Here is a 25516-nt window from a genome sequence, read left to right as displayed (position 1 = left end):
TTCTGAAAAGGCTGAGACAATTGTGATTGTTTAGTCCAGGTAAGAGAAGTCTCTGGAGTGATCTTATTCTGCCCTTCCAGTGCCTAAAGGGGCTGCAAGAGAGCCAGAGGTGGATTTTTTACAAGGGTTGGCAGTGGCAGGACAAGGGCAAATTTCTTCATGCTGTCAGTGGTTAGATTAGATCTTAGGATGGAATCCTTCCCTGGGAGGGTGGGCAGGCCCTGGCACAGGGTGCCCAGAGCAGCTGTGGCTGCCCCTGGATCCCTGGAGGTGTCCAACACTGGGTGGACAGGGGGGCTTTGGAATGCCCTGGGACAGTGGAAGGTGTAACAAGATCTGCTTCCAAGTCCCTCCCAGCCCAAACCATTCCATGGTTCTATGATTAGATGATGATGATGATGATGATGATTATGATTATTATTATTATTATTCTCTTCACGTTAGTCCATGGGTTTAGTTGCACAATGATGTCCCGGTTTCACTAAAAAGAATTAATTGAATTTAAATTAATTAATTATTAACTCTGGGGCAGTTCTTCAGGGTCCAACCACACAGCTGTACAAAGCTAAGCTGAAGATTTCACGCAGTCAGGCACTCATTTCTGTTCTCCTGCAGTTTGGAGTGGTGGGACTGTGCTGCTCTCTGGGCACAGGGGTGCCAGAGCCAAAACCAGGCTCAGCTGAGCTCAGGCCCAGCCTAGTGATCCTGCAGCCTATGCAGAGCTGTGGTTTTGGTGCTGCCAGGCACTGCTTGGTTGTTGTGACCTCAGCCTCTGCCCAGAGCCCTGTCACAGCCCTGTCCCCACTCCCTGTCCCCACTCCCCACCGAGTCAGGTTGTTTGCTGTGCTGGTTAAGCTGTAGGTGAGCAGGGATCAAGGTGATTTATCTCCAGCACACATAGGTGAGTGCTTTGTGCTCACCAGCACTGTCTATTCCCCTTTGTGCCAGCATCCAGCTCGCAACCCCCTGGATGGATCTCACCCCTTCTCCTCTGTTCCCACAGCTCTGAGCGAAGCTCAGGACATTGACCTTCACCTGACACCCCTCCAGCAGCCCCTGGAGGACATAGAGGCTGTTGAGTTCAGCAAGGTGAAGCCTCTCCTGGTTCCTCTGCTGCACGTGGTGTGTTGGATCTGGGTCACCTCCAAGCACTACAGCGTGCCCGTGCGGCTCGTGGTGCTGCTCCAGGAAATCTGCAACCTTCTCATTCAGCAGGTGTGTGGCTGTGGCACCTGTGTTTGCCACGGGAAGTGTTTTATGAAAGTCTCTTCTCTCTTTCTTTCCCCTGTCCTTCCTTGGCCAAGGGATTCTGAACTTGAGAGGAAGGATCAGACCTGTTCAGTGCAAGAAGTCACCATTTGCTGTGACGACAGAGGGGACATCTCTGGGGTGATTTGGCTCTTCCAGGCCGTGCTGTACCTGTCTCCAGAAGACCTTCTGAAAGCAGAGATGGAAGAGAGCCTGGGCAAGGTGCAAACAGTGTTTGACATCCTGAATGCCTTCAAAGGGGCTTTTGAGGAGAGACGGGAGAACCTGCATGTGTATTATGAGCCAGACCAGGAGGTGAGGAAGTGGGACTTCCACCCCAAGCTGGTGTTTGCAAGGCTGGACAGCTTCCTGCAGAGGCTGGAGATGGTGAAGGTGAGACTCTGGAGCTATGAGGTATTGTAGCCATGAGTTCCTTGCTGTCATCTTCCCTCCCTGATGCCAGGGGACGGGGCCACTCTGTGCTGTGTGGTCCCCCTGACATCCCCTGACCTTGTTTGCCCAGCTCCTGCTCAGTGCTTGTGTCAGATTTGCTGCTGTGCCCTCCTGCTCAGGCTGGTGGGTGTGTCAGTGCTCCCAGGAGTCCTCTGGGGCTCCTGCTCTTGTTGGGACGAGGGGGTGTGGGTTATGGGACTGTGGTTTGCACGACTGGGAATAAACCAGGACAAGCTCCAAGGCTTCCTGTAACCCTCAGGGACACCGTGGAGCTGGGCAGGAGCAGGGTCTGGGGAGAAGCAGGGACATGTCCCACATTCCTCACCAGGTCATCCCTTCATGTCCCAGAGCTGTGCCCGGCTGGGGGTGTCCCTGTGGGCTCCTCACTGCGCCTCGAGGCAGGGCAGGGAATGAGGGGGGGTCATGAGTGCCATCATCCCTCAGCCCCCAGCATGGCTGAGGCTCTGTGACCAGCAGTTACACCCACACTGTGTGCCTGTTACACCCACACTGTGTGCCTTTTACACACCCACACACACCCACACACACACACACCCACACACACCCACACACCATGTGCCTGTTACAGACATACACACACCCCCCGTGTGCCTGTTACACACACACACACCCACACACACCCACACACACACACACCCCCACACACCATGTGCCTGTTACACACACACACACACACACCCCGTGTGCCTGTTACACACACACACCCCCCGTGTGCCTGTTACACACACACACCCCCCCCCCGTGTGCCTGTTACACACACACACACACCCCCCCCGTGTGCCTGTTACACACACACACACACACCCCCCGTGTGCCTGTTACACACACACACGCACACCCCGTGTGCCTGTTACACACACACACACACACACACACACCCGTGTGCCTGTTACACACACACACACACACCCCGTGTGCCTGTTACACACACACACACCCCCCCCCGTGTGCCTGTTACACACACCCCCCCCCCCCCGTGTGCCTGTTACACACACACACACCCCCCCCCGTGTGCCTGTTACACACACACACACACCCCCCCCGTGTGCCTGTTACACACACACACACACCCCCCCCGTGTGCCTGTTACACACACACACACACCCCCCCCGTGTGCCTGTTACACACACACACACACCCCCCCCGTGTGCCTGTTACACACACACACACACACCCCCCGTGTGCCTGTTACACACACACACACACACACCCCGTGTGCCTGTTACACACACACACACACACCCCGTGTGCCTGTTACACACACACACACACACACACACCCCGTGTGCCTGTTACACACACACACACACACCCCGTGTGCCTGTTACACACACACACCCCCCCCCGTGTGCCTGTTACACACACACACACCCCCCGTGTGCCTGTTACACACACACACACCCCCCCCCGTGTGCCTGTTACACACACACACACCCCCCCCCGTGTGCCTGTTACACACACACACACCCCCCCCCGTGTGCCTGTTACACACACACACACACCCCCCCCGTGTGCCTGTTACACACACACACACACACCCCGTGTGCCTGTTACACACACACACCCCCCCCGTGTGCCTGTTACACACACACACACCCCCCGTGTGCCTGTTACACACACACACACCCCCCCCGTGTGCCTGTTACACACACCCCCCCCCGTGTGCCTGTTACACACACACACACCCCCCCCCCGTGTGCCTGTTACACACACACACACACCCCCCCCGTGTGCCTGTTACACACACACACACCCCCCCCGTGTGCCTGTTACACACACACACACACACCCCCCCCGTGTGCCTGTTACACACACACACACACACCCCCCGTGTGCCTGTTACACACACACACACACACACACCCCGTGTGCCTGTTACACACACACACACACACCCCGTGTGCCTGTTACACACACACACACACACACACACCCCGTGTGCCTGTTACACACACACACCCCGTGTGCCTGTTACACACACACACCCCCCCCGTGTGCCTGTTACACACACACACACCCCCCGTGTGCCTGTTACACACACACACACCCCCCCCGTGTGCCTGTTACACACACACACCCCCCCCCCCGTGTGCCTGTTACACACACACACACCCCCCCCCGTGTGCCTGTTACACACACACACACACCCCCCCCGTGTGCCTGTTACACACACACACACACACCCCGTGTGCCTGTTACACACACACACACCCCCCCGTGTGCCTGTTACACACACACACACCCCCCGTGTGCCTGTTACACACACACACACCCCCCCCCGTGTGCCTGTTACACACACCCCCCCCCCGTGTGCCTGTTACACACACACACACCCCCCCCCCGTGTGCCTGTTACACACACACACACCCCCCCCCCGTGTGCCTGTTACACACACACACACCCCCCCCGTGTGCCTGTTACACACACACACACACACCCCCCCCGTGTGCCTGTTACACACACACACACACACCCCCCGTGTGCCTGTTACACACACACACACACTGTACCTGTTACACACACACACACACCCCCCGTGTGCCTGTTACACACACACACACACACACACACACACACCGTGTGCCTGTTACACACACACACACCCTCTGTACCTGTTACACACACACACCCCCCGTGCGCCTGTTACACACACACACACACCCTCTGTACCTGTTACACACACACACACCCACCGTGTGCCCATTACACACACACACACCCCCCATGTGCCTGTTACACACACACACACACACACACACACCCTCTGTACCTGTTACACACACACACACCCACCGTGTGCCCATTACACACACACACACCCCCCATGTGCCTGTTACACACACACACTGTACCTGTTACACACACACACACACATACCCACACGCACCCCGTGTACCTGTTACACACACACACACATACACACACTCTGTACCTGCTACACAAATTCTGTGTTCACCTAGGAGCTCTCCTGTGGTTTTCAGCTCCCTGCACCTGCTGCTCACACCTCTCTGAGGTGAATCTCTGTTTATGGATCAGTTCCCAGCTGTGGGGTCAGATGGGCACTGTGTAGGCTGCTTTTGCCTATTCATGGCAAGGTCTGAGTTGCTTTTCTCCTTCTGTCATTTTCTGCAGTGGAACAGAAGGTTTCACTGGCTTAACCACACTCTGTAGCTCTGCTCATTCCTTAAGGTGCTGTGTTGAAAACCACAATGGATGGCACCTATTTTAAAACTGCTCATAATCATAGAATCACAGAATGGTTTGGTTTGAAAGGGACCTTAAAGACCATCTTGATCCCATCCTGAGCACCTTTGCTGAGCCTGGGTGGTCCTTTGACCCAGGAGCAAACGTGGCTCTGTGCTGTGCCAACTGCTGTCATCTGCTTGTGGCTGAAACTCTGTGTGCCTCCTCTGGCTCTGCAGGGTCTCCTGACCACAGCCCTGGACCTGACACAGCTGGAGAAGATTGAGTTTGGGGGCATGAAAGGGAAGGCCCTGGGCCAGCAGGTGCTGAACATGTATGAGGAGTTCCAGGAGGGGTATCAGCTGTTGTCAGAGCAAACCTACGACTGCCTGGACCTGGCCAATGTGGTAGGTGGCACCAGCCTGTGGGAATGCCAGCAGCACATCCTCCTCTCCAGAGAGCAGCTCCCTCTGCAGCAGAGCCCTGGTTCCTCCTTCCCAGCTCCCTCCTCCCTTTGTTGTGATCTGCTCTGTCACTGCAGGGAACAGGGAGCTGCTGGTATTCTCTGCAGACACTTGGGAGTTCTTGCAGCTCCATATCTCAGAATCACACAATGAACCAGGCTGGAAAAAACCTCTGAGATCATCAAGTCCAAACTGTGACCTAACACCTCCTCATCAACTAAACCATGGCCCTGAGTCCCACATCCAGTCTGTTTTTAAACATGTCTGGGGTCAGAGACTCCAGCACCTCCCTGGGCACTCAATTCCAGAGCCCAATCACTCTTTCAGTGAAGAATTTTTTCCTGATACCTAACCTAAAGTTCCCCTGACACAGCTTAAGTCTAGCATACCTCGCTGGTTCAGCGAGTGCTTCTGTGGGTTTTTGGGGTGGTGGTGTGGTCTTCAGGGAAAGAGAGTGTGGAAACAGCCTGTCTTGCCTCCAGGCTGAAGTTAGAACTTGTTGGACTGTGGGTCCATCCTGGATGGCCATGAGCTCAGCTATGAGATGGGACAGAAATGTCCTTGACTCCGTGGAGGGTGGCCAGAGGAGTGTTTTAATTCCCGGTGAATAAGAGGAAATATCTCTGGGCTGGGAGGTGGCAGGCACCTCCCCAGTGCCTTCTCACAGCTCAGGACTTGCTGTTCCCCTTCCCACAGGAGTTTGAGCGGGATGCCTTGGGCTTCCAGCAGAAGGTGGAGGACATTGACCATCGGCTGGCCACAGTGTTCAGCCAGGCCTTCAGCGATGCCCCGGACCTGGAGCACATCTTCAAGGTTTGTCTGTCCCTCCCTCCTCTCTCTGTGAGCCCCACAGAGAGGGCAGACAGTTCTGGAGCTGCAGGCACTTAGGGCTGGACAATGGGACAGTGACAGCTGGGTTGGACCTGGGCAGGGATGCTCAGACCTGTGGGTCCCTTGTGAGCCCTGGAGCTGGGAGTGTCCCTGCTCTTCACCTCGTGTCACAAACAGAAGAGGCCTTTGCTCAGTTTGGGGAAGAGCAGTCAAAGAGATGACTCCAATCAGGCTTTTGGATGGCAGGAGTTTCCCTGGTCTCCCTGGGAGCTGGAGGAAAAGCTGCTCTGAGTTCCAAGGCCAGGTTGAACACAGCTTGGAGGGCCCTGGTCTAATGGAAGGTGTCCCTGGCCATGGCAGGGGGTAGAATGAGATGGGCTTTAAGATCCCTTCCAACCCAAACCTTTCTGTGATTCTCTGATTTCCTGCTGAAAACTGCTGTTTGAACCAGGTGTTAGAACCTGTTAGAAACAGGTGATCATTGTTAACATAAATTTGTTAATACATGGATGAATTTCAACTCTGAAAGTTGAAGTTTTCTAGAAATGAAGTAGCTTTGTTTACCAGTTGGATCTATTTGAATCTATTCTGCAGACAAAGTAAATAGTAGTTCCTGAAAAAAACCATTATAATTGTAAAAAATATTGCAGAAAATGGTGATAGTGTTTATCTTTGGGTTGTTGTGGGTTTTTTATAAATAGCAAATTTTGAAGCACTTGAAGAATGACAGTTGGAATATGGCTCACCCACAGAGAAGGTCTGAGCATTTCTGTAACAAAGACATTCTTTGTGATACGGGTTAGTGGTGGGATTCAGCCAAAGGTGATCTTGGAGTTCTTTTCAAACCTTAATGATTCCATGAAAGGCAGGAACTACTTGGGAAAGCCATGGGGAAAACCTTCCCTTTGACAGTGTCCATCAGTGCAGACCTTTGAATTACTGAGGAAGACAAAGCAGCTGCATCAGGGATGGAAATCCCAGTGGGACTTTGTGCAGGAGTGTGACTTTTTCCCATTTTTCCCCCTGCTCTTTCCCCTGCCCAGCTGCTGTCCATGTTCCAGAACCTTCTGGAGCGCCCTGTGATGGCTGCAGTTGCTGCTGACAAGGTCCCTGTCCTCCTCAGCATGTTCAACACTGCCCTGGACCATGCCAGGCTCACCTACACCAGGCACACCCAGGCAGGGCTGCAGCTCGGTGGGTGCCATGTCAAAACTGATTTTACAGGAAACTGGATTTAGACTAATTTAGGGGGTGGGAATGATTTGCTTTTGCTAAGGAAACCAGAACTTCCCAAATTGCAAAGGTTTTCAGCTTCTATAGTTCCTAGTGGAAAGGGAAATGCTTGGAAATGCTCTGTTCTTGTCATTAAAGCAATGCCAGTATCCTTTTTCTAAATGTGCATGTGTGAGATGTGGCTGGGATTGAAGGAACATGCTGAGCTTTTCCCTTGTAGTGCTGGAATGCAAGGGGGAGGTGAGATTTTGGGGTTTGATCAGCCCTTTCTGGGTTTATTATTTCCTGGGAATACTGGCACAGAAGGAAATAGGTAAACTCCTGTCAGATTATGAGGATTAATGTCCCTGCTTGAACAGCAGCCTCAGGAAGGCTGTTCTGGAACCAGACAAGTTCCAGCAGGGGCAGCACAGGAACCAGCACAGGTTAACAAAGGGAATGGGGAGATTCACTGAGGACGAGTCCAGCATTTGCTGTGAGCTGGGGAGTGTTGTTCTGTGCCTCTGAGGTGGGATGGTCACAACCAGCTCCCAGCCACAAATCCCTTCCTCATTGTCTGTGGGAAGCAGAGAATTCACCCCAGTGTGTCTCCAGGACATGTCAGGCTTCTCCTCTGATCCCTTATTCCAAATCCAGAGGCACAGGGGGATTTGTAGGTCCCAGCCCTACATGGTGTGGCAGCAGTTGGATTCAGGGAAGAAGCCCGGACACCAGGGCAGTGCTGGGGAGCTGAGCTGCTGGGGGGTTGCAGGACACATTCAGTGCTGTTCCCCTGTGCCCTGCAGGGTTCCCCCCCCTGCACAAGAACGTCCCTCCGGTGGCTGGAGCGCTGGGCTGGGCACAGGAGCTGCGGGCGCGCATTCAGAGACCCTTGGAGCACTTGAGGAACATCCCGTGGCTGTGAGTGTCTGCCCCCGATAAACTGCCTTGTGACCACCTGGAAATCTCGTCTCAATCTTGAGACTTTCTTTCTGTGTTGAATGCTGTCCAGTGGCTGTAGCTGAAGCAGTCCTTAGTGAAGAGGTGAGAAGTGGGTGCCTGGAGCCATTCACTTCCCGGCCATCTTTGGTTGTTAAAACAGCTCTTTAATTGGACTGGTTGTAACGTGACTGAGAGGTGCACTGGGATGTCAGCTTTTAACACAGCCCTAGGCTGCAATTGAAATAGGTATTGCAACTTTTCCCACTGTAATTCCTCTCAGCAAGGTCTCCAGCAGCTCTCTGGGAGCAGCCCAGCTCTTGGGTATTGGCAGAATATAACTTTCTCAACATTAAACAAAGGAACAATCACCCAAGAAAACAAACCAGGGGTGGAATTCTCATGGTCCCTACATTTAGCATTGATTTTATCCCTCTGTTTAGAGCAGTTAAGGTGGTGTGAGGCTCTTTCCCATGTGCAACTTGAGAGGGAGAAAGGATTAAAAAAAAAATGAAGATATGTGTATATATAGATATACATTATGTATTATATACCTATTATCTATAGAATGTATATTATTGCATACATATTATATTTTTTCTATACGTTATGTAAACAGTCATTCACACAGCTGTGACCTGCATCTATTGGAGCACAACTGTGACAGAAAACTGTCAAGGGTGAAATGTTTAAAAGTGATGTTTGGAAACTGGTTTTTCCAGCAGCCCATCTCCTGTCCCAGCTGCTGGTCCCCATTTTACAGCATGGAAACACCTGAGAGAGAGCACAGGGGGCTGGGCAGCCTTTGTGCAGGGAGAGGATTTGGGGTGAAATCCAAGCAGACTGTGCCTGCAGACTGTGGGGGACCTTGGGAAGGGTGAAATGCAGAGCTCAGCCCCCAGGACTAAAGGCGACCCCTGTGTCTTGTGCTGCCAGGAGCTTGGACTCTGCCCGTGGAAGAAGGGTGGTGCAGAAATATGAAGAAATGATCCAGCTGCTCGACAGGTACGGGGTGGGGGGGCTCAGGCAGGGCTTAGCTGAGGAAACATTCCCCTCCCCTAAGCCACCTCCCAGAACATTTGGCAGCCCAGGACTTGGGAATGTCCCTTTCTAAACCCAAGGGAGTTTCCTGCTGGTAGAGGAGCAGGGAGCCTGTCACCGGGTACCACAGGTTTGCTGGGATGGCTTCAGAGGAGAATCCTGCAGGGGAGGAACAGGGACTCTGCAGCTCAGCAGGAACGTCAGAGCAAGCTGCTGGGAGAAGTCTCTGTTCTCTCACTGTGTTTCCAGTGGCTGCAATATGGATATTCCACAGTTTGGGCTGGGAGTCACTGCCCAGGACTTGGCATCTCAATGTCTGATGTTACACCTGATTGCTCTGGGCTGTCCCTTGAGAGAAACCACTTCCCCAGGGAGGAGATCCCTGCAGAGCCCTGCTCCCCAGCCCCAGTGAAGGGAGCTGGGAGCCTGGGCTGCTGGATGCTGCAGGGTGGATGGAGGGAGCCCTGTTCCCCTCACCAGAACAAGGCTGGACAGTTCAGCCTTCCAGAAAGGAGCAGCCCCACAGATGGTCTGGGTGAGCACCTGGAGGTGCTGTCTCCTGGGTGTCACTCCTCAGAGCGCTCAAGTGACAATTGCAGATTGTCTCTAATTCAGAACAGACTTTGTCACTTGGGAGCTTGGGACTGTCCATGACGTGTGAGATGCCAGGATCCCCATTCTGCCCCCTGTGCTGCCATCCCAGGAGTGCCATGATCTCACTCAGAAAAGTGAGGTCAGCTTCAGCCGCCCCAGCATCCCTGTGGCTTTAGGCATCTGTCCTGCTTAGAACTCTGGAAACCCTCAGCTGCTGATATATCATGTTAGGCTAAATGCTTTGGAAAGTCTATCTCTGAATCTGAATTCCCTGCTAGAGCTGGTACTTGAGAGAGCTTTGCCCTCCTGACTCGATGTTTTTGGGTGGTTTTTGGGTGTTTGTCTTGGAAGCACTGTTGTTTATGCAGATGGCATGGATGGGTTTTGAACTTTCCTTTTTGAACTTTCCTTTTCTTCATTCCTCAGAGTGGACTTGGCTTCCACTCAGTTACGGCTGCACTCTCTGGGCTGGTAACTACAACATGGATGCTTCTCTTTTCTGGCAGGTATCAGGAAAGGCTGTATTTAGACTGGTCCCAGACAGTCTCAGAAAAATCCCAGTACAACCTCACCCAGCCTCTCCTCCGGCGAGATCCACAGACCAAACTGATCACGGTCAATTTTGATCCCCAGGTAAGAGCTGCTGCCCCTTGGCTCTCCTGCCCAGCCAGGGCATGTCCCCAGGCTGTGGGGGACACCTGGTGGCATTGGCCCTTGGTCTGTTCTCTGTGGTCTGTGGAACTCCCTGCTATGGGGGTAACAAGGATCTACCATAGATTTGCTCTCCCTAAATACCAGGATTACAGTTTGAGCAGAGCAAATTCTGCTTAAAGCCAGTGGCAGGAAGTCCCTCAGGAGCCAGATGTGTGACTGGTGTCAGCATGTCCAGAGCAGAATTGATACTGGTGTGGGGAGTGATGGGACATCATCTACAGATGCGCATTCATGTTGTGTGCACCTGAAACCTGAGCTTCTGAAAGGGTGTAAAAAACCCAGGGAAGGTTTGCTTTGTGATTCCAGAAATCTTTGGTGGAAGGTGGCACCAGAAGGAGTTGAGTCAGTGGGTTTGAGGCCAAGGTACTATTTTTTTAGTTATTTTTTATGCCAATCAGCCCAGCAAACCAAGAGAACTGGAGCCACCTTATCTTCCACTTTGATAATGGCCAATGGTTCTTGCAGGAACAGCATTGCTGAGACTTGTGGTGTGGCTCAGCCTTCATCTGAGAGGGGATGCACGTGGGTGGGGATGGCTGAGGACCAGAGATGATGGTGGCTTTTAGAGGCTGGTTGGTACTTCTCAGAGCTAGGAAGAAATCCAGAGTCAGAGATCAGTAGAAAACAGGTGCTAGGGACCAGGAGCTGTCCAGGCCCTTTCCAGCTTGCTGCCTTGGGAATAAACCAGCAGGACCCCCCTGTGGTGCTCAGAAGGGATTGGAGGGAATGCCAGGAGCTGGGAGGACTGTCCTGTGCTCAGCTCTGTGCCTTTCCTCCCCAGCTGGTGTCGGTGCTGAGGGAGGTGAGCTACCTGTGGGGCAGCCGGGCAGGAGCCATCCCCCCGGCGGCAGCTGACATCTACTCCTGCAAGGAATCCTTCCAGCAGCTGGTGGCCAGCCTGGAGCTCATGGGGAACAGCTACAACAAGGTCCTGAGGACGGTGCTGGAGGTGGAATATCCTCTGGTGCAGGGGCAGCTGCGAGACATCGACTTGAAGCTGAGAGAGGCAGAAGAAACACTGACCTGGAAGATGGAGGGTGAGCTGGCTCCGTGTGACACCTGGGACTCCTCACATATTCCCCTGTGTGCCCAGTCTCTGCTCCCTGGTTCCCAGAGGCAGGTCCCAGTAGGACAAGGCAGTCTCTGGCATATTCAGCACTGGGGATGAGGAGCAGCTCCCAGTGCCTGATCCTTTCCACATTCCCTTGATCCACTGGGGCTGTGGACAGGATCCTTCTGCCCTCAGGTTTAGCCCAGGCTCTGGGGAGGAGAGGCCCTGGTGGTCCTTGCTGTGGCTTGTTGGTAGGAGAGAGGTAGAGGTGGCTCTGCTGCTTCAGATAGTGAATCTCATACCTTAAGGATGAGTGAGAAATACGTGAGACCACAGGGAAAAGGTCTGGAGGAGAGAACACCAGAGCTTGGCCCAGCAGCTCTGAAAATAGGGGATCAATCATTTCATTTTCCCCAGGTGTCTGGGATCACATCTCTGAGGTGATGGGCAATGTCTGTGACCTGGAGCAGAGAGTACAGAAAGCCAAGGACAACGTTGAGGAGATCCAGAGCATCGTGCAGTCGTGGGGATCACCCATATTCGAGAGGAGGGATTCCAAAAGGGAGTCAGTGCTGAGCCTGGAGGAGTGCCAGGAGCGCCTGGAACGGCGCTACAGCCTGGTCAGAGAGTCTGGGCACAGGATCCACTCGCTGCTGAAGGTCAGGGACACCCTCAGGGCTGGGTGGCTCCTCAGAGGCTCCGTTGTCCCTGCAACGCTGAAAATGTCCCGAGCTGCTTCGCTTTAAATGAACTCCCTGAACCCATTTGCAAACCTGAGCCGGTGTTAATTGATGATGTCTCTGCGGGCTGAGCTGGAATGGGGGAATGGGGCTGGCCGGGCTCCCAGCCCGGGCTAGGACCAGCAGTAGCTGCAGCCCAGGGAAGGGTCTGGCTTCAGCCCTGGCTGCTGGAGAGCCACTAGAGGGGAGTGGTGCATCGGGTTTGGGATCCTGCTCCAAGGAAAAATCCCCTCTGAAGTGTTTACCTGAGAACAGAGGCTGAGGCTTTGGTTTCTGGCTTGATGTCCCTCTGGGGAGCAGGAGGTGATGCTGAGCACCCAGGGAGAGGCTGAGTGACAAGAGAAAATCTGCTGCCCCAAACCTTGGTGTTTCCCAGCACTTTTGCCAGAGGTCAGAGTTCTCTGCAGGCCAAGAGAAAGCCCAAAGCTCTGCTCCTCACCTGCCTGGAGCCAGGTGTTGTGCATGTCAGGGACAGCCCCTGGCCTGGAGGGAGATGGGTTATGGACTCAGCCCTCTCCTGAGGGTCCCTGTCTGGCATTGGAGTCTGAAGAGAACCAGACGGGTTCATCAGGATGGGTCTTTGAGACCCCCAGTTCCCCCTGCCCCAGGGGTGCAAAGTATCCTCAAGTCTCGTGGCCTCAGAGGAGAGGGAGGACAGCGTGTGGAAGACCTTTTAAGGCTCTTCTGCACTCAGTTTTCACCTTGAAGTGCTCCTGGAGACCAAGCAGCCCTTGACAGGAGCAAATAGTGACCATATCCCAGTAGGAAGATCGACCTCCACAAGGCTGACCTCCTGTGCTGCCCAGCATCAGCCCTTGGCTGTGGGCAGCTCTCTTTAGGACAGACTCAGCCTTGTTGTGTGTGAAGCAATCTTCTTTGTCTTCCAGGAAAACCAGAGCCTCCTACTTGCAGACCCAGCCTCTGATGCCTGGAAGGTGTATTTGGATTATGTGGATGAGATAGTCCTGGATGGATTCTTCACTGCCATTGAGTGCTCACTCAAGTACCTCCTGGAGAACACAGGTCATGCCTGGTTGCTCTCCCCTGGCTGCAGTGGCTGTTCAGCCTCTCCAAGGGGACATCTCTGGTTGTGTTCCCTCATACTCCATGGGTGTTCTCTTCTTCCTGGCTCTCCTCTGGCCCTGGAGCCTCCAGAAAGGGAGGGTGACTCCATCACTGGATTGCTCAGGGGGAGGGACAGAGGTGACTGTGCACTCTTTGCAAGGGTTAATGGATAGAGGCATTTGAGGCTTCCTCCTATGTCTGTGCCTGGGCATCAGCCACTTCCCATCCTCCCATGCCCAAAGCAACAGTCTGGCACCATCCTTCCTCTGTGGGGAGTCTCAAGAGCCAGCTCTGCTCCTGAAAGGCACAAAACAGAACCCTCAGTCCCTGAGCATTAGTCCTGGGCAGAGGTGAGCTGGGCTCAGGAGACACCAGCCCAGTCCTCCTTGCTCTGCTGAGAGCAGCTTGTATGCAGCTAAAGCACATCTCCAGCAACGCTTCCCTTCTGGATGTGGAGGCACAATGAGCTGGAGAATTGCATGCAGTTCTTCACCATCTTGTTAAAAACTTGCATATGTTGTCACATGTGCATCTGACTTCAGTTTCTGGTTGCTGTATGGGGATTTTTTTTCCTTTTTTTTTTTTTTTTCTCTTTTGTGCCTTTCACCATTAAATTAAAAAGCCACTTGGCTCCTGATGTTTTTCTCCTCTGCAAGCACTTCCATGCTGGCATTGTTCAGCTTTCAGACACCCTCTGCATTAGCTGAAGAGCCTGGTCTCTTCAAGCCTTTCCTCCTCAAGGAAGTTTTCTGGTCCTTAAGTTACTTGTTTCTCATCTGTTCCCCACTGTCTTTGGTGGGTACCACAGCACAGCTGGTTTGCCAACACCTCCCTGGGTTGTGCAGACACCAGTGAGTGTGTGCCACCACACCCTCCTGCAGGGCATGTGGCATCTTGTAACAGGCTGTTAGTGGTGGCTCGAGATTCCTTGAAAAAGATCCTGACATCTCTGTTCTTCCCTCCCAGATCCCAAGGCAGGGCTCGCTCCCCTGTTTGAGCTGCAGCTGGATTTGGTGATCCCAGATTTGGTGTTTCAACCTCCCCTGGACCCTGGCACCAACGATGGCTTCTGTGGCATGGTGGAAAATCTTCTCCAGGGCATCTACCACATCTCCTCACTGGTGCCCCGGCTGGCCACGCACAGCGGCTCCTGCCACTACCAGGTCTGTGCTGTGGGGCTCCCCAGGCTGGGGGCAGTGAGGAGGTGCCCTGTGCTGCCACATCACTGTCCTCCTCTCCCTCTCCCTCTCCCTCTCCCTCTCCCTCTCCCTCTCCCTCTCCCTCTCATCTAGGCTGACCTGGAGGCCATGTCTGACCTGTGTTCAGCTCGCCAGGAGCTGCTGAGCCGTGCTCGTGCAGCAGTGGCCGCGTGCTGTGAGCACCGTGCGGGGCTGGAGCGTTTCTCACACCTGTACGGGGAGGACAGGAGGGAGCTGTGCCGCCAGTTCCTGCTCTACGGCCGCGCCCTCACGCCCTCAGACATGGAGGGCCAGGGCCAGGACGGGGTCCCCGAGGCGCCGCCCACGCTGCAGCAGTTCCGGGAGCACATTGGCTCCTATGAGCAGCTCTACGAGGAGGTAGCTCACATGCAGCCCATCTGCACCTTCCAGGGCTGGCTCAGGCTCGATGCACGGCCCTTCAAGGCAGCCTTGCTCAATGAGATTAAAAGGTGGAGCTTGGTGTTCAAGCAGCACCTCCTGGACCACGTCACGCACAGGTGAGAGCTGGTCCTGCCTCTGTTCTGGGGACTGCGCTGGATTTCTCTTCTCTTGGCTGGGCTGGGTCATTTCACACTGCCGGCCAGGTCAGTTAGAGAATCATGGAATACCTGGAGGGATCCACAAGGACCATCCAATGCAGCTCCTGGTCCTGCGCAGATACTCCAGCAATTCCTCCCTGGGCATCCCTGAGAGCATTGTCCAAATGCTCCTGGAGCTCTGGCAGCCTCAGGGCTGTGACAGCATCCAGAGCTGATACAGGAGCAGGAGAAGGGCCCATGCTGCACCCCAGCTCCACCCCATTGCTGTGTCTTCCATGCCCTGCTCTCTGCTTGTGTGTGAGCTGGGAGCAGGGACATCACCTGGTACCCCTGGGAACAGGGACATCACCTAGTACCTCTGGGAACAGGGACATCACCTGGTACCCCTGGGAACAGGGATATCACTTGGGAGCAGGGACATCACCTGGTACCCCTGACACCCCTGAGCTGATGCCCTGGGATCTGCTGTAGGGTTAGACAAGGTATGTGTTTGCTCACTCCTCCTGAGCCAGATAATCCCATCTCTGCCAGGGCTCTGGGCTTGCTTTACTGGGTTTGATGGTAGCCATCAGTAAATCTGCATTACTGTGATGAGGTTTCTAAAAGCCCATGATTCAGGTAGCCTGGCATGAGCAGTCATGGGGAGGTGCCTCAGGCTATGAAAAGGAGCGGTTTGGGCTCCAACCTTTGTATTAACACGTGTTCCTTGCTCTGAAGAGCTGCTCGGATCTGTGCAGGACAATGCTTGGATGATTTTTTGGTTGCAACTGAGGGTGCGTTAGGTCGTGGATGCTCCCAGGGGAGTGCTCACAGACACCTGAAGAGGAGGCTGCTGCTGGGGTGGTGATATGATCTCTTGTGTGCTTTTCAGCACCATAGATCTGTCTGATAGTTTCTTTGCAAAAAGGTTTTGTGTGGCAGAGAACGAGCTTTTAAGAGCTGTTATTGAGAGTCCCTGACTCAGCAGTTTTGTCTTTATTAGGTGAAGTATTTAAGGATACTTTTAGGCCCAGCAGCATCCAGAGAATTTAAGCAGGCACTTACAAAGTGTTTTGAGATCCAGGAGCCCATTGTTCTTCTGCTGAAAGTGCCCAGTAGCTGAGGAGTTTAAGAAAAGGATAAGCAGATGAGGAAAACGTGCCCCAAACACTCCCTGTCTGTCATGGTTTATGGCTCAAGGGCTTTGACAGATAGGGATCTTAAGGTCCTGGGGGGATTTTTCCTCCCACAAATGTCCAGTTGCTTTTCTGAACTGCTGTGAATTTGCATCACCTGCAGGAGAGTGCTGCCCTGTGAAGAGAGGCAGTGTATGGAGGACAATCCCTGTTTGTTACAGGTTTTAAATGTTCACCTGGGGAGCTTGGATTCTTGTAGTGGAAGATATGGGGTGAAAACTTTCACAGAATCCCACAGTGGTTTGGGTTGGAAGGGACCCCAAAGCCCATCCAGTGCCACCCCTGCCATGGCAGGGACACCTTCCACTGTCCCAGGCTGCTCCAAGCCCCAATGTCCAACCTGGTCTTGGGCATTGCCAGGGATCCAGGGGCAGCCACAGCTGCTCTGGGCACCTGTAAAAACTCCCAGTAAAAACTGTCCTCTCAAATATACCCCTCCTGAGATCCCTGCCTCTGTTCAGGTTCTCTGTCTCAAACTTGAGAAGTCCCAACCTGTCTTTCTGTTCCTTGAAGGAATCTGTACCACATCCAGGGATACCTTTGAGCAGGAATTCCAATTGTGAGGCTGGATGTTAGTTCCAGAGGAACTGATCTCATCCTGTGCTTCCTTCCCTGCTTTGTGCTCTACAGCTTGGCTGACCTGGACGAGTTCATCCAAACTACTGAGAAAGGTTTGAGCAAAAAGGTGGAGAAAGGTGACTCTGGTGGCTTGGTGGAGGTCATGGGTCACCTGCTGGCTGTGAAGGAACGTCACAGTGCCACTGATGCCATGTTTGAGCCCCTGAGGGAAACCATTGAGCTGCTGAGGACCTATGAGCAGCAGCTGCCCGAGGAAGTCCACCAGCAGCTGGAGGTGGGTGAGGGCTTGTGGTGGACACAGCAGTTTGCCCAGGAGCAGAAGGCAAAGGGAGCAGGAGTGGAGGAGCACCCCAGGGATATTCAAGGCCCTGCTCCTTGGCATTAAAGGGCCTCAGTGGGCAGTATTTTGCTATTGCAGGATGTGCCTTAATAGCTCTAAATGTTGGAATTATATTGAGATTTTTCTTTTAAAGCAGAGATTAAGCCTTTTGTTATGTGTGAAAAACATGGAATTGCCTGCTCCAACTCCCAGCGATTACTCTTGAAAAGTAGTTATTGCATTTTCAAATCCAACTGTTAATTAGGTTGAATTATAATTATTTTAAAGTAAGCTGGTTCTTGCCAGCTATGGAGAAGGGAAGAATAATGTTGGCAGAGGAGCTGCTTTCCCACAGGACTTCAGTCCTCCTCTGGGTCATGACCACCAGGTCTGCTTTACCCAGTAGACATCCCTGGGAGCAGGTTATGAAAATATTTTGGCACCTCTCCACATCTGGCTCTCATGAGTCCATTTTTTTTTTTTGGGGAATTCCTTTCATTTCTGCAAAAGGGACCATGAGATTAAGTTGTAAGAGATGGTGAGGTCCCAACCAGTGTTGGGGGACAGAGACAAGCCCTGATAGTGGTGCCTTCATCCACCATAAACCCCAGAGTGTGGGGAGCCCAGCTCCACTAAATCTCCCCAGCCTGGAAGCTGCTGGTGTGTGCCTGCTTGTGCAAATACCTTCAAATAAATGATTGAGTTTCCTGATAGATGAAAGGAGGGTGTTGAGCAGCCATCCAGATGCAGGAGACAGCATAAGAATTGTTCTTTATGGCAAGTGACAGCAACACTTGTGTGTGAATGATTCATTCCCTCCTGTATGGAGTAGGAGAAGCAGAAGTTCCTCTGGGCTCCTCTCCCTCTGTGGTGGTGGAGAGGGATGGGCTGGAGCTGCTGCTTGGTAGGAAAAGAAGGAAGCAGCTCTCCGTGTGGTCATGGATTGTGATTTCTATGAGAGTGTAATGAAAAATGCCAGGAAGAGACCCTTCAGGAGGGGCTGGCCCCACCCTGGACATCTCTGCTGCCTCAGAGCTGCCTGCAGCTATTTCCCTTCTTTCCATGGTGGGTGTCCATTAATCTGCTCAAGAATGTGAGCTGGGATGGAGAGAACCCAAAGTCTTTCCTGTGGGCTTGCACAGCACATGGAGAAGAGGGAACCTGGGGACAGCAGAGTCCTTGGCAATCATGGAATTGTCAAGGTTGGAAAACACCTTTAAGATCACAAAATCTCACCATCCCCCCACCACCATGATCACCACTAAACCATGTCCCGAGGTGCCACGTTCACAGGTTTTTGAACACTTCTGGGGATGGTGACTCCACCACTGCCCTGGGCAGCCTGTTCTGATGCTTTACAATCCTTCCACTGAACCTTTGTCTTCATATCCAGTCTGAACATCCCCAGGCACGACTTGGGCCATCCCAACCAACCTCCCTTACAGTTTTGGCTATGGGATCTGTGGCTTTTCCTGTTCTGTGGCTATCCATGAGCAAATGTCACCCCTCAGAGCCCATCCTGCCTCCCAGCAGTGCCATTGGAGCTCCTGCCTTCTCCTGCAGGCACTGCCAGAGAAGTGGAGCCAGGTGAAGAAGCTGGCAGAGGCCGTGAAGCAGCAGGTGGCCCCTCTGCAGGCCAGCGAGGTGACAGCCCTGCGCCAGAGCTGCGCCGCCTTCGACGCCCAGCAGCTGCAGCTCCGGGAGCGCTTCGGCAGGGAAGCTCCCTTCAGGTACTGATGCTCCAGCATCACATGAGCCTGCAGGGGAAGAAAGTTCATCCCTGTGACGCCTTGGAGTCTCCACCTAGAACAGGGGCTAGGCAGAGTTAGAGAATAAAGTGGGGATTTATTAAAGGCCTTCAGTAGATACACCCTGGGCAGTCAAAGCCTCCCAGAGGCTGCACCAAAGATGGACAATGGTCACGAGTTTTTCAGACAATTATAAGTTTGGTCTGTTTGCATATGAGGGATTAATTCTCCAATTCTCCAGCTTCAGGTAATGAACTTATATTCACCCAGTTTGTTCCTCCCCAATTCACTTTTTTTTGTACCTTTAGGACCTGAGGCTGTGGTGCGTCCTTGGATCACAGGCCCAGTGGAATTGTTTTGTTTGTCCAAAATGTGGAGATAATTAACTACACTATATATGGAGTTCAGAGTTATGCAGTAATGCACCATAGGATTTGCAAAATATAAAAGCTAAAATCTTAAGGCATCACCTGCATGTCCTGGCAATCCACAGATCTCCTCCCTGCTCACAGCCTGCTGTGCCTGCAGTGTTGTGTCCCTGGGAAGAGGTTGGGTTTGGGTGGTGGCAGCAGTGCCACTGGCTCAGCCATCAGGGTGTAGTAGAGACCTTTCATCTCTCCTGTGGCTCTCAGAGGCTCTGTTTGTTTTATGGGTTCTTTAGAAGTTGTTACAATATCACTTAGGAAGAATAAACGTTTATTTCTAGGTTTGACACTGAAAAGCCTTATCAACTGCTGGATGCAAAGCACATGGAGATTAAACAGATGGAATCAGCCATGACCTCGATTTATGAATCAGCTGGTCTGTTTGAAGTCACGGTGCCAGAGTATAAACAACTGAAGCAGTGCAGGAAGGAGCTGTGTCTTCTCAAAGAGCTCTGGGACATGATCTCCCTGGTGAACAGCAGCCTCGATGACTGGCAGACCACCAAATGGGTGGATATTAATGTGGAGAACATGGATCTGGAGTGCAAAAAGTTTGCAAGAGAGATTCGGAATTTGGATAAGGAAATGAGGGCATGGGATGCTTTCAGTGGGCTGGACAGCAAGGTGAAGAACATGCTGGTAGCCCTGAAGGCTGTGGCAGAGCTCCAAAACCCTGCCATAAGGGAAAGGCACTGGAACCAGCTGATGCAGGTGATGGGCGTGAGGTTTGTGATGGACTCGGACACCACCCTGGCTGACCTCCTCAAGCTCAACCTGCATGAATTTGAGGGGGAGGTCCATGGCATTGTGGACAAAGCAGTGCGAGAAATGAGCATGGAGAAGGTGCTGAAGGAGCTGAGGGTCACTTGGAGCTCCAGGGAGTTTCAGTACGAGCCTCACCCCCGCACCAACATCCCCTTGCTGAAATCAGATGAGGAGCTCATTGAAACTCTAGAAGATAACCAGGTGCAGCTGCAGAATTTAATGTCATCCAAATACATTGCCTTCTTCCTGGAGGAAGTGTCTGCTTGGCAGAGGAAGCTGTCCACCACTGACTCTGTCATCTCCCTGTGGTTCGAGGTGCAGCGCACCTGGTCTCACCTGGAGAGCATTTTCATGGGCTCAGAAGATATCCGGGCACAGCTGCCCCAGGTACAAGCCCTCAAGTCCCACATTTCCTGTTTGGAAAGCGTTGAAGGAGAGGCTCCATTATTAAATGGGATTATTTATAGTGCTAAATTCCCCAAAGCAGGGCTGTTGCCCTGCTGCCTCACTTCTCTGGAGGCTCCCTCAGTGCTGTGATTGTTCCCCCAGGATGTTTTTGTAGCCCAGGCTATCCTTCAGCCATGCTGAGGGGCTGATCTTCTCCCTTTTATTACTGCATGGCAAACACAGAGTTCCTGGGGGCTGAGTGAGAGCTGCTGCCTTCCTTCAGTGCTGCAGGTGTGTTCCCTCTTCCTTCAGAGGGGAGAAGACCGAGACCATTACTCAGACACTGCAAGCCATCAAACAGAGGCAGCTTTAGCAGCTTTCCCTCCCTGTCCTTCCACTCTGGTGCTGAGGAAGAGCAGCCCTTCTGCTCCTGCTTTGGGGACCTCCTCAGGGTGCCTCCAGCCTGCTGCAATAAGCAGCTGGGACTCAGTTTCTTCATGCAGGAAAAGCCAATTCTTTATTCACATAACTCATTTTTATAGTTTTTACAGACCTGGTGTTGAACCCACATTGGCTAGTAGTTTTCTTGCCACCTAATTAATTGGTTAGAAGGTGTTTTGTGTGTACATGCTAAGACTCTCACACAGGTGTTTGCATATCTTCTTCACTGATTCTCATAGGACACATCTTCTGTTTATGCAGGCACACACTTAATTTCTTACCAGAATAGATTGTTGTGTTTACTGGTTTTTCATTCCCGAGGTTGTTTTGTGTAAGAACCTAGCTAGCTGCACTTAGAAGAAGTAATAGGCTAGCTGGTAATTTTAACAGAGTAAGGCCTGATTTTCAAAGGCCTTTCTTTTATAATATCTTGTACCTGTGTGGAACATCAGCCTGGCTCCCAGTGTAATTCCAGGCTCAGAGCTGAGGAGGAACATGCCTTTCACTGGTGAGGAAGGAGCTTCTCCCTCACCCCAAAGACAGCCCTCAGGGGATGGGATGTCTCAGCACACCAAGGAACATTGCTGTGACCTTTGTGTCCCTTTGCAGGACTCCAGACGTTTTGAAGGCATTGATGCGGATTTTAAAGAACTGGCTTATGAAGTTCAGAAAACCCCAAATGTAGTTGAAGCCACCAATAAACCAGGTCTGTCCCAGCAACTGGAGGACATCCAGAGTAGGTGGGTAGAGCATCAGTCCCAGGATTTTGTCAGACTGGAATGAGCCATAAGAAGTTGGTTGAATCTCCAATGCTTTTTCTGAGGTTGAGTTTCCTTTGCAGTCACAAATCTCCAGCTTTTCTGATCTTCCTCAGGTTTTTGTATTTGTGCCTCATTACCCAGGGAGGGTGGGCAGGCTCTGGCACAGGGTGCCCAGAGCAGCTGTGGCTGCCCCTGGATCCCTGGCAGTGCCCAAGGCCAGGTTGGACATTGGGGCTGGAGCAGCCTGGGACAGTGGAAGGTGTCCCTGCCATGGCAGGGGGTGGCATGGGATGGGCTTTGGGGTCCCTTCCGACCCAAACCCTTCTGTGATTCTGTGATGTTTGCAGCAGAGCACAGCCCATCTGATTTACAGAATTATCCCTGTGTACATTTGACACAAAGCATAACAGAGCTCCCTAAGACAGATCTGAGAATGCCCTGAGATGGAGACACTTCTCACTTAACATACAAATCTGCCTGAAAAACACTTCAAAGTCCATGCTAAGCTGTTGTGTCAGTAGCAGCTCTCCATTTCAAATAAAGATTTGATTTTATTTTCAATCGAACAAGGCCAATGTTCCTCACAGAGAATGTTATTTAGGAACTTTGTAAGCTCAGCAGCAGTTTAGCATGTGAACACTGCAAGATTCATTTTAGATCGGAGCAAACAACTTTCCTTTCATGCTTTGCAAACACAAAAAGCTGAGTTGGTTGGAATCAGACTTTAAAATGTGGCTCATTAGAATAAAAGCAGTTCTGAAAATGTTCATCCCAGTGGATGCCACCACCTGTGGCAGCTACGAGCTTGTCTAAAGCAGTGGGGCAGACTGCAAACCTTTCCAACCTCTTCTTCCACTTGTGCTTCTGCATTTTTATGAGGCTGCCCTGTCTCTTGGGTGTTTGACCCCTGCCATAGAGAGTGAGCTGTGAGTTCCCTTGTGCTCTGTGGATCTATTCAGGGCTGTGGGAAGGAGCAGCCTGCAGGCTCAGCCTGGCATTTCCCCATGGTGGGGAGAACCTGCCTGAAGAGCCAAAGGGCAGCACAAAGCATGGCAGGTATTTACCCACCTGTCCTGGGCTCTGCTTTGTCTCCCCAGGTTGTCTCTGTGTGAGAAGGCTTTGGCTGAATATTTGGACATGAAAAGGTTGGCCTTTCCCAGATTTTACTTCATTTCTTCTGCAGATTTACTGGATATTCTTTCCAATGGCACCAACCCACATCTGGTAAGGCTTGTGCTACATCACCTTTGCATTTTCCAGCTGTCAGGAGTGTCACAGTGGAAGGTGTTGTCCTGGGACTCTCCCTTCTGGAGTGATTTTCTCTCACCCTACCTGGATTAACAACAGTTCCTTCACAGCTGATCTCCATCTGTCATCACTGACAGGCAGCCCTGCCCTGGCTGTTGTCTGATCTAACCCTGGTGATGCTCCTGGCAGGTTCAGACAACACCTCCATAGGTTTTGTGCCATAAAAGCAGTGACTTTGTTTCTGCTGGGATACAGTAGGGTTGCAGGAAAACCATTTTCTTGAGGATCTCATCCAAAGATTGCTGCTGACCTTGGATCCCAGCCTGGAATGCCACCAAAGAAAGAGCCCCAGACTAGTCATTCCAGTGTGGGAGTGTTGACCACTGGTGGCTTTTAGAGGGCTGTGTTTTTAGGCAGAAGAGGCAATTTCCAGTAAGTGCCTCTTCCTTCCCCCTGCAAAGCCTTTGGGATGTGCTGCTGGCAGGGCAGGGAGGGGCACAGCCTGGGGAGGTGAGCAGCTGCTGGTCAGGCAGTGGCTGTGGCTCAGGGCCAGGGGGTGTCTGAGCCTGCACTGAGCTTCTGGGATGGGGTCTGAATGCCAGGCGTGGAGAATCCCCCCCACACACACCATTCCTGCTCCTGGCTCAGCAGGATTGCTGGATCATCCCGAGAGGAGCTGGCAGTAACCTTCCTGCTGTAAGAAATGGCTCCACAGTCCCCTTCCCCCCATTCCCTGGGATGAGAACCCTCTGTCTCCCGTGGGCAGAGTTTAGGGGATTCAGTCCTGCAGGTGCTTTTCCATGTGGAGCTGCTGTCAGGAAACCTCAGCCACTTAGCCTGGTAGTGCCATGTCCACATAGCCTGCCAATGCCTGCTTTGGGAGGCATCACTAATCCTGAGGTTGGTGTGGGAACCAAATCAACATGTTCCCAGCAAATGGAGGCTGTTGGGTAAGGAATCAATTCCTTATTCCACTTTTAAGTAGTGAGCAATCTCAACCTCCTTAAGCTTTTCCTCATTTTCAGCATTTGTGTCAGCACGTGAATGGGGCAGGCTTGGAAATGCTCTAGTTGTCACTAACCTTTAACTCTGCTTGGATCTGTTTGCTGCTGCTGGGTGATTTCAGCCCACAGAGTGTCATAAATACACAGCTGATTGATGCTTAAAATGGAGAGAGAGAAAGAAAACACAGGAAGCAGAGAAAAGCTGCTGTGTTTAAATGCTCCATGGAGTAAGGAGAAATTCCTGGTGCTTTCTGTTATTCAAAACTATTTGCAGTAAAATCAAAGCAAATGTCAGGCAGGATCATACACGGATACGCTCTCAGTCTTTCCACTGTAGTTTCAAAGCCTGATAATTCCTAAAGGAGGATTACATAGACAATGATATTATCCACTTGAACTGGATATTGAGCTGGTGCAGATTCAGGTGCATTCTAGGTCCTGGTGGCAGAATTGGATCGAGTGCTGGAGCACAGCCAAGGCCCTGCAGAGCAGCCAGGGGCTGGGAGTGGACAGTGGGGATGGCTGAGCCTGCCCACTTGCAGGTGTAAAACAGGATTCCATGGTTTATGTGAGATTTGGAAGGATGTGTGCTTGTCCTGGTGGGGAAGCTGAGTATCCATTGTTTCTGGATCCACTTGGCACCTCCAGGGATTTGGCCAGGTAGGAAACTGATGGACTGTGGCCACCTGTGGGACAGCTCCTGAGGAGGGGTTGGGATCCTTGTGGGCCAGGGAGTGAGAACTGGACAGACAAGCCATAGGATGAATCATAGGATAGCCTGAGCTGGAGGGGACCCACCAGGATCATCAAATCCAGCCCCTGGCCCTGCACAGACCCCCCCCAACAATCGCACCCTGGGCATCCCTGGAGCAGTGTCCAAACACTCCTGGAGCTCTGGCAGCCTCGGGGCTGTGCCCATTCCCTGGGGAGCCTGGGCAGTGCCCAGCACCTTCTGGGGAAAGGACCTTTTCCTAAATTCAACATAAATCTCTTGTGGCACAGCTCCAGCCTCGGGTTCTGCCCCTGTCAAAGAGGTCAGAGCTGCCCTTGGGAAGCGCTGCAGCCCCTGGTGAGCTCTGCCCTCATCTCCTTTTCTCTTCTGAACAGACTCAGTGCCCTCAACTGCTTCTCCTGTGGTCCCTCCAGACCCTTCACATCCCTCCACTCCACACTCTAATGCCTCAATGTCTTTTTGAAATAGTGGTGTCCAAAGTGCCCCCAGGACTGGAGCTGAGGCTGCCCCAGCCCCGAGCAGAGTGGGACAATCCCCTCCCTCCCCTGGCTAACCATGATGCCCCCAGGACATGGATGTCCCTCCTGGCTCAGATCCAGCTGGTCATGGACCAGCA

At 52.5% G+C, this 25516-nt stretch overlaps 1 protein-coding gene across 1 annotated transcript in view; it reads left to right on the top strand.

The window, feature by feature from the left end:
• The window catches only part of DNAH9 (dynein axonemal heavy chain 9), a 159724-nt gene that overhangs the window by 3858 nt on the left and 130350 nt on the right, over positions 1-25516 (top strand). Inside the window, exons 5-22 of the mRNA XM_062506548.1 lie at positions 1004-1215; positions 1408-1641; positions 5145-5312; positions 6066-6182; positions 7244-7394; positions 8219-8330; positions 9291-9356; positions 10493-10619; positions 11482-11737; positions 12169-12410; positions 13379-13514; positions 14523-14719; positions 14849-15273; positions 17121-17343; positions 18952-19118; positions 19843-20713; positions 21764-21894; positions 23013-23139. Coding sequence (XP_062362532.1) covers positions 1004-1215; positions 1408-1641; positions 5145-5312; positions 6066-6182; positions 7244-7394; positions 8219-8330; positions 9291-9356; positions 10493-10619; positions 11482-11737; positions 12169-12410; positions 13379-13514; positions 14523-14719; positions 14849-15273; positions 17121-17343; positions 18952-19118; positions 19843-20713; positions 21764-21894; positions 23013-23139 — 3962 coding nt within the window. The remainder of the gene's footprint in view (positions 1-1003; positions 1216-1407; positions 1642-5144; positions 5313-6065; positions 6183-7243; positions 7395-8218; positions 8331-9290; positions 9357-10492; positions 10620-11481; positions 11738-12168; positions 12411-13378; positions 13515-14522; positions 14720-14848; positions 15274-17120; positions 17344-18951; positions 19119-19842; positions 20714-21763; positions 21895-23012; positions 23140-25516) is intronic.

This window comes from Cinclus cinclus, chromosome 20, assembly GCF_963662255.1.
Source record: "Cinclus cinclus chromosome 20, bCinCin1.1, whole genome shotgun sequence".
NCBI lineage: Eukaryota > Metazoa > Chordata > Aves > Passeriformes > Cinclidae > Cinclus > Cinclus cinclus.
The sequence above is the reverse complement of the archived record's forward strand: the minus strand, read 5'-3'. Positions and strand labels throughout refer to the sequence as shown.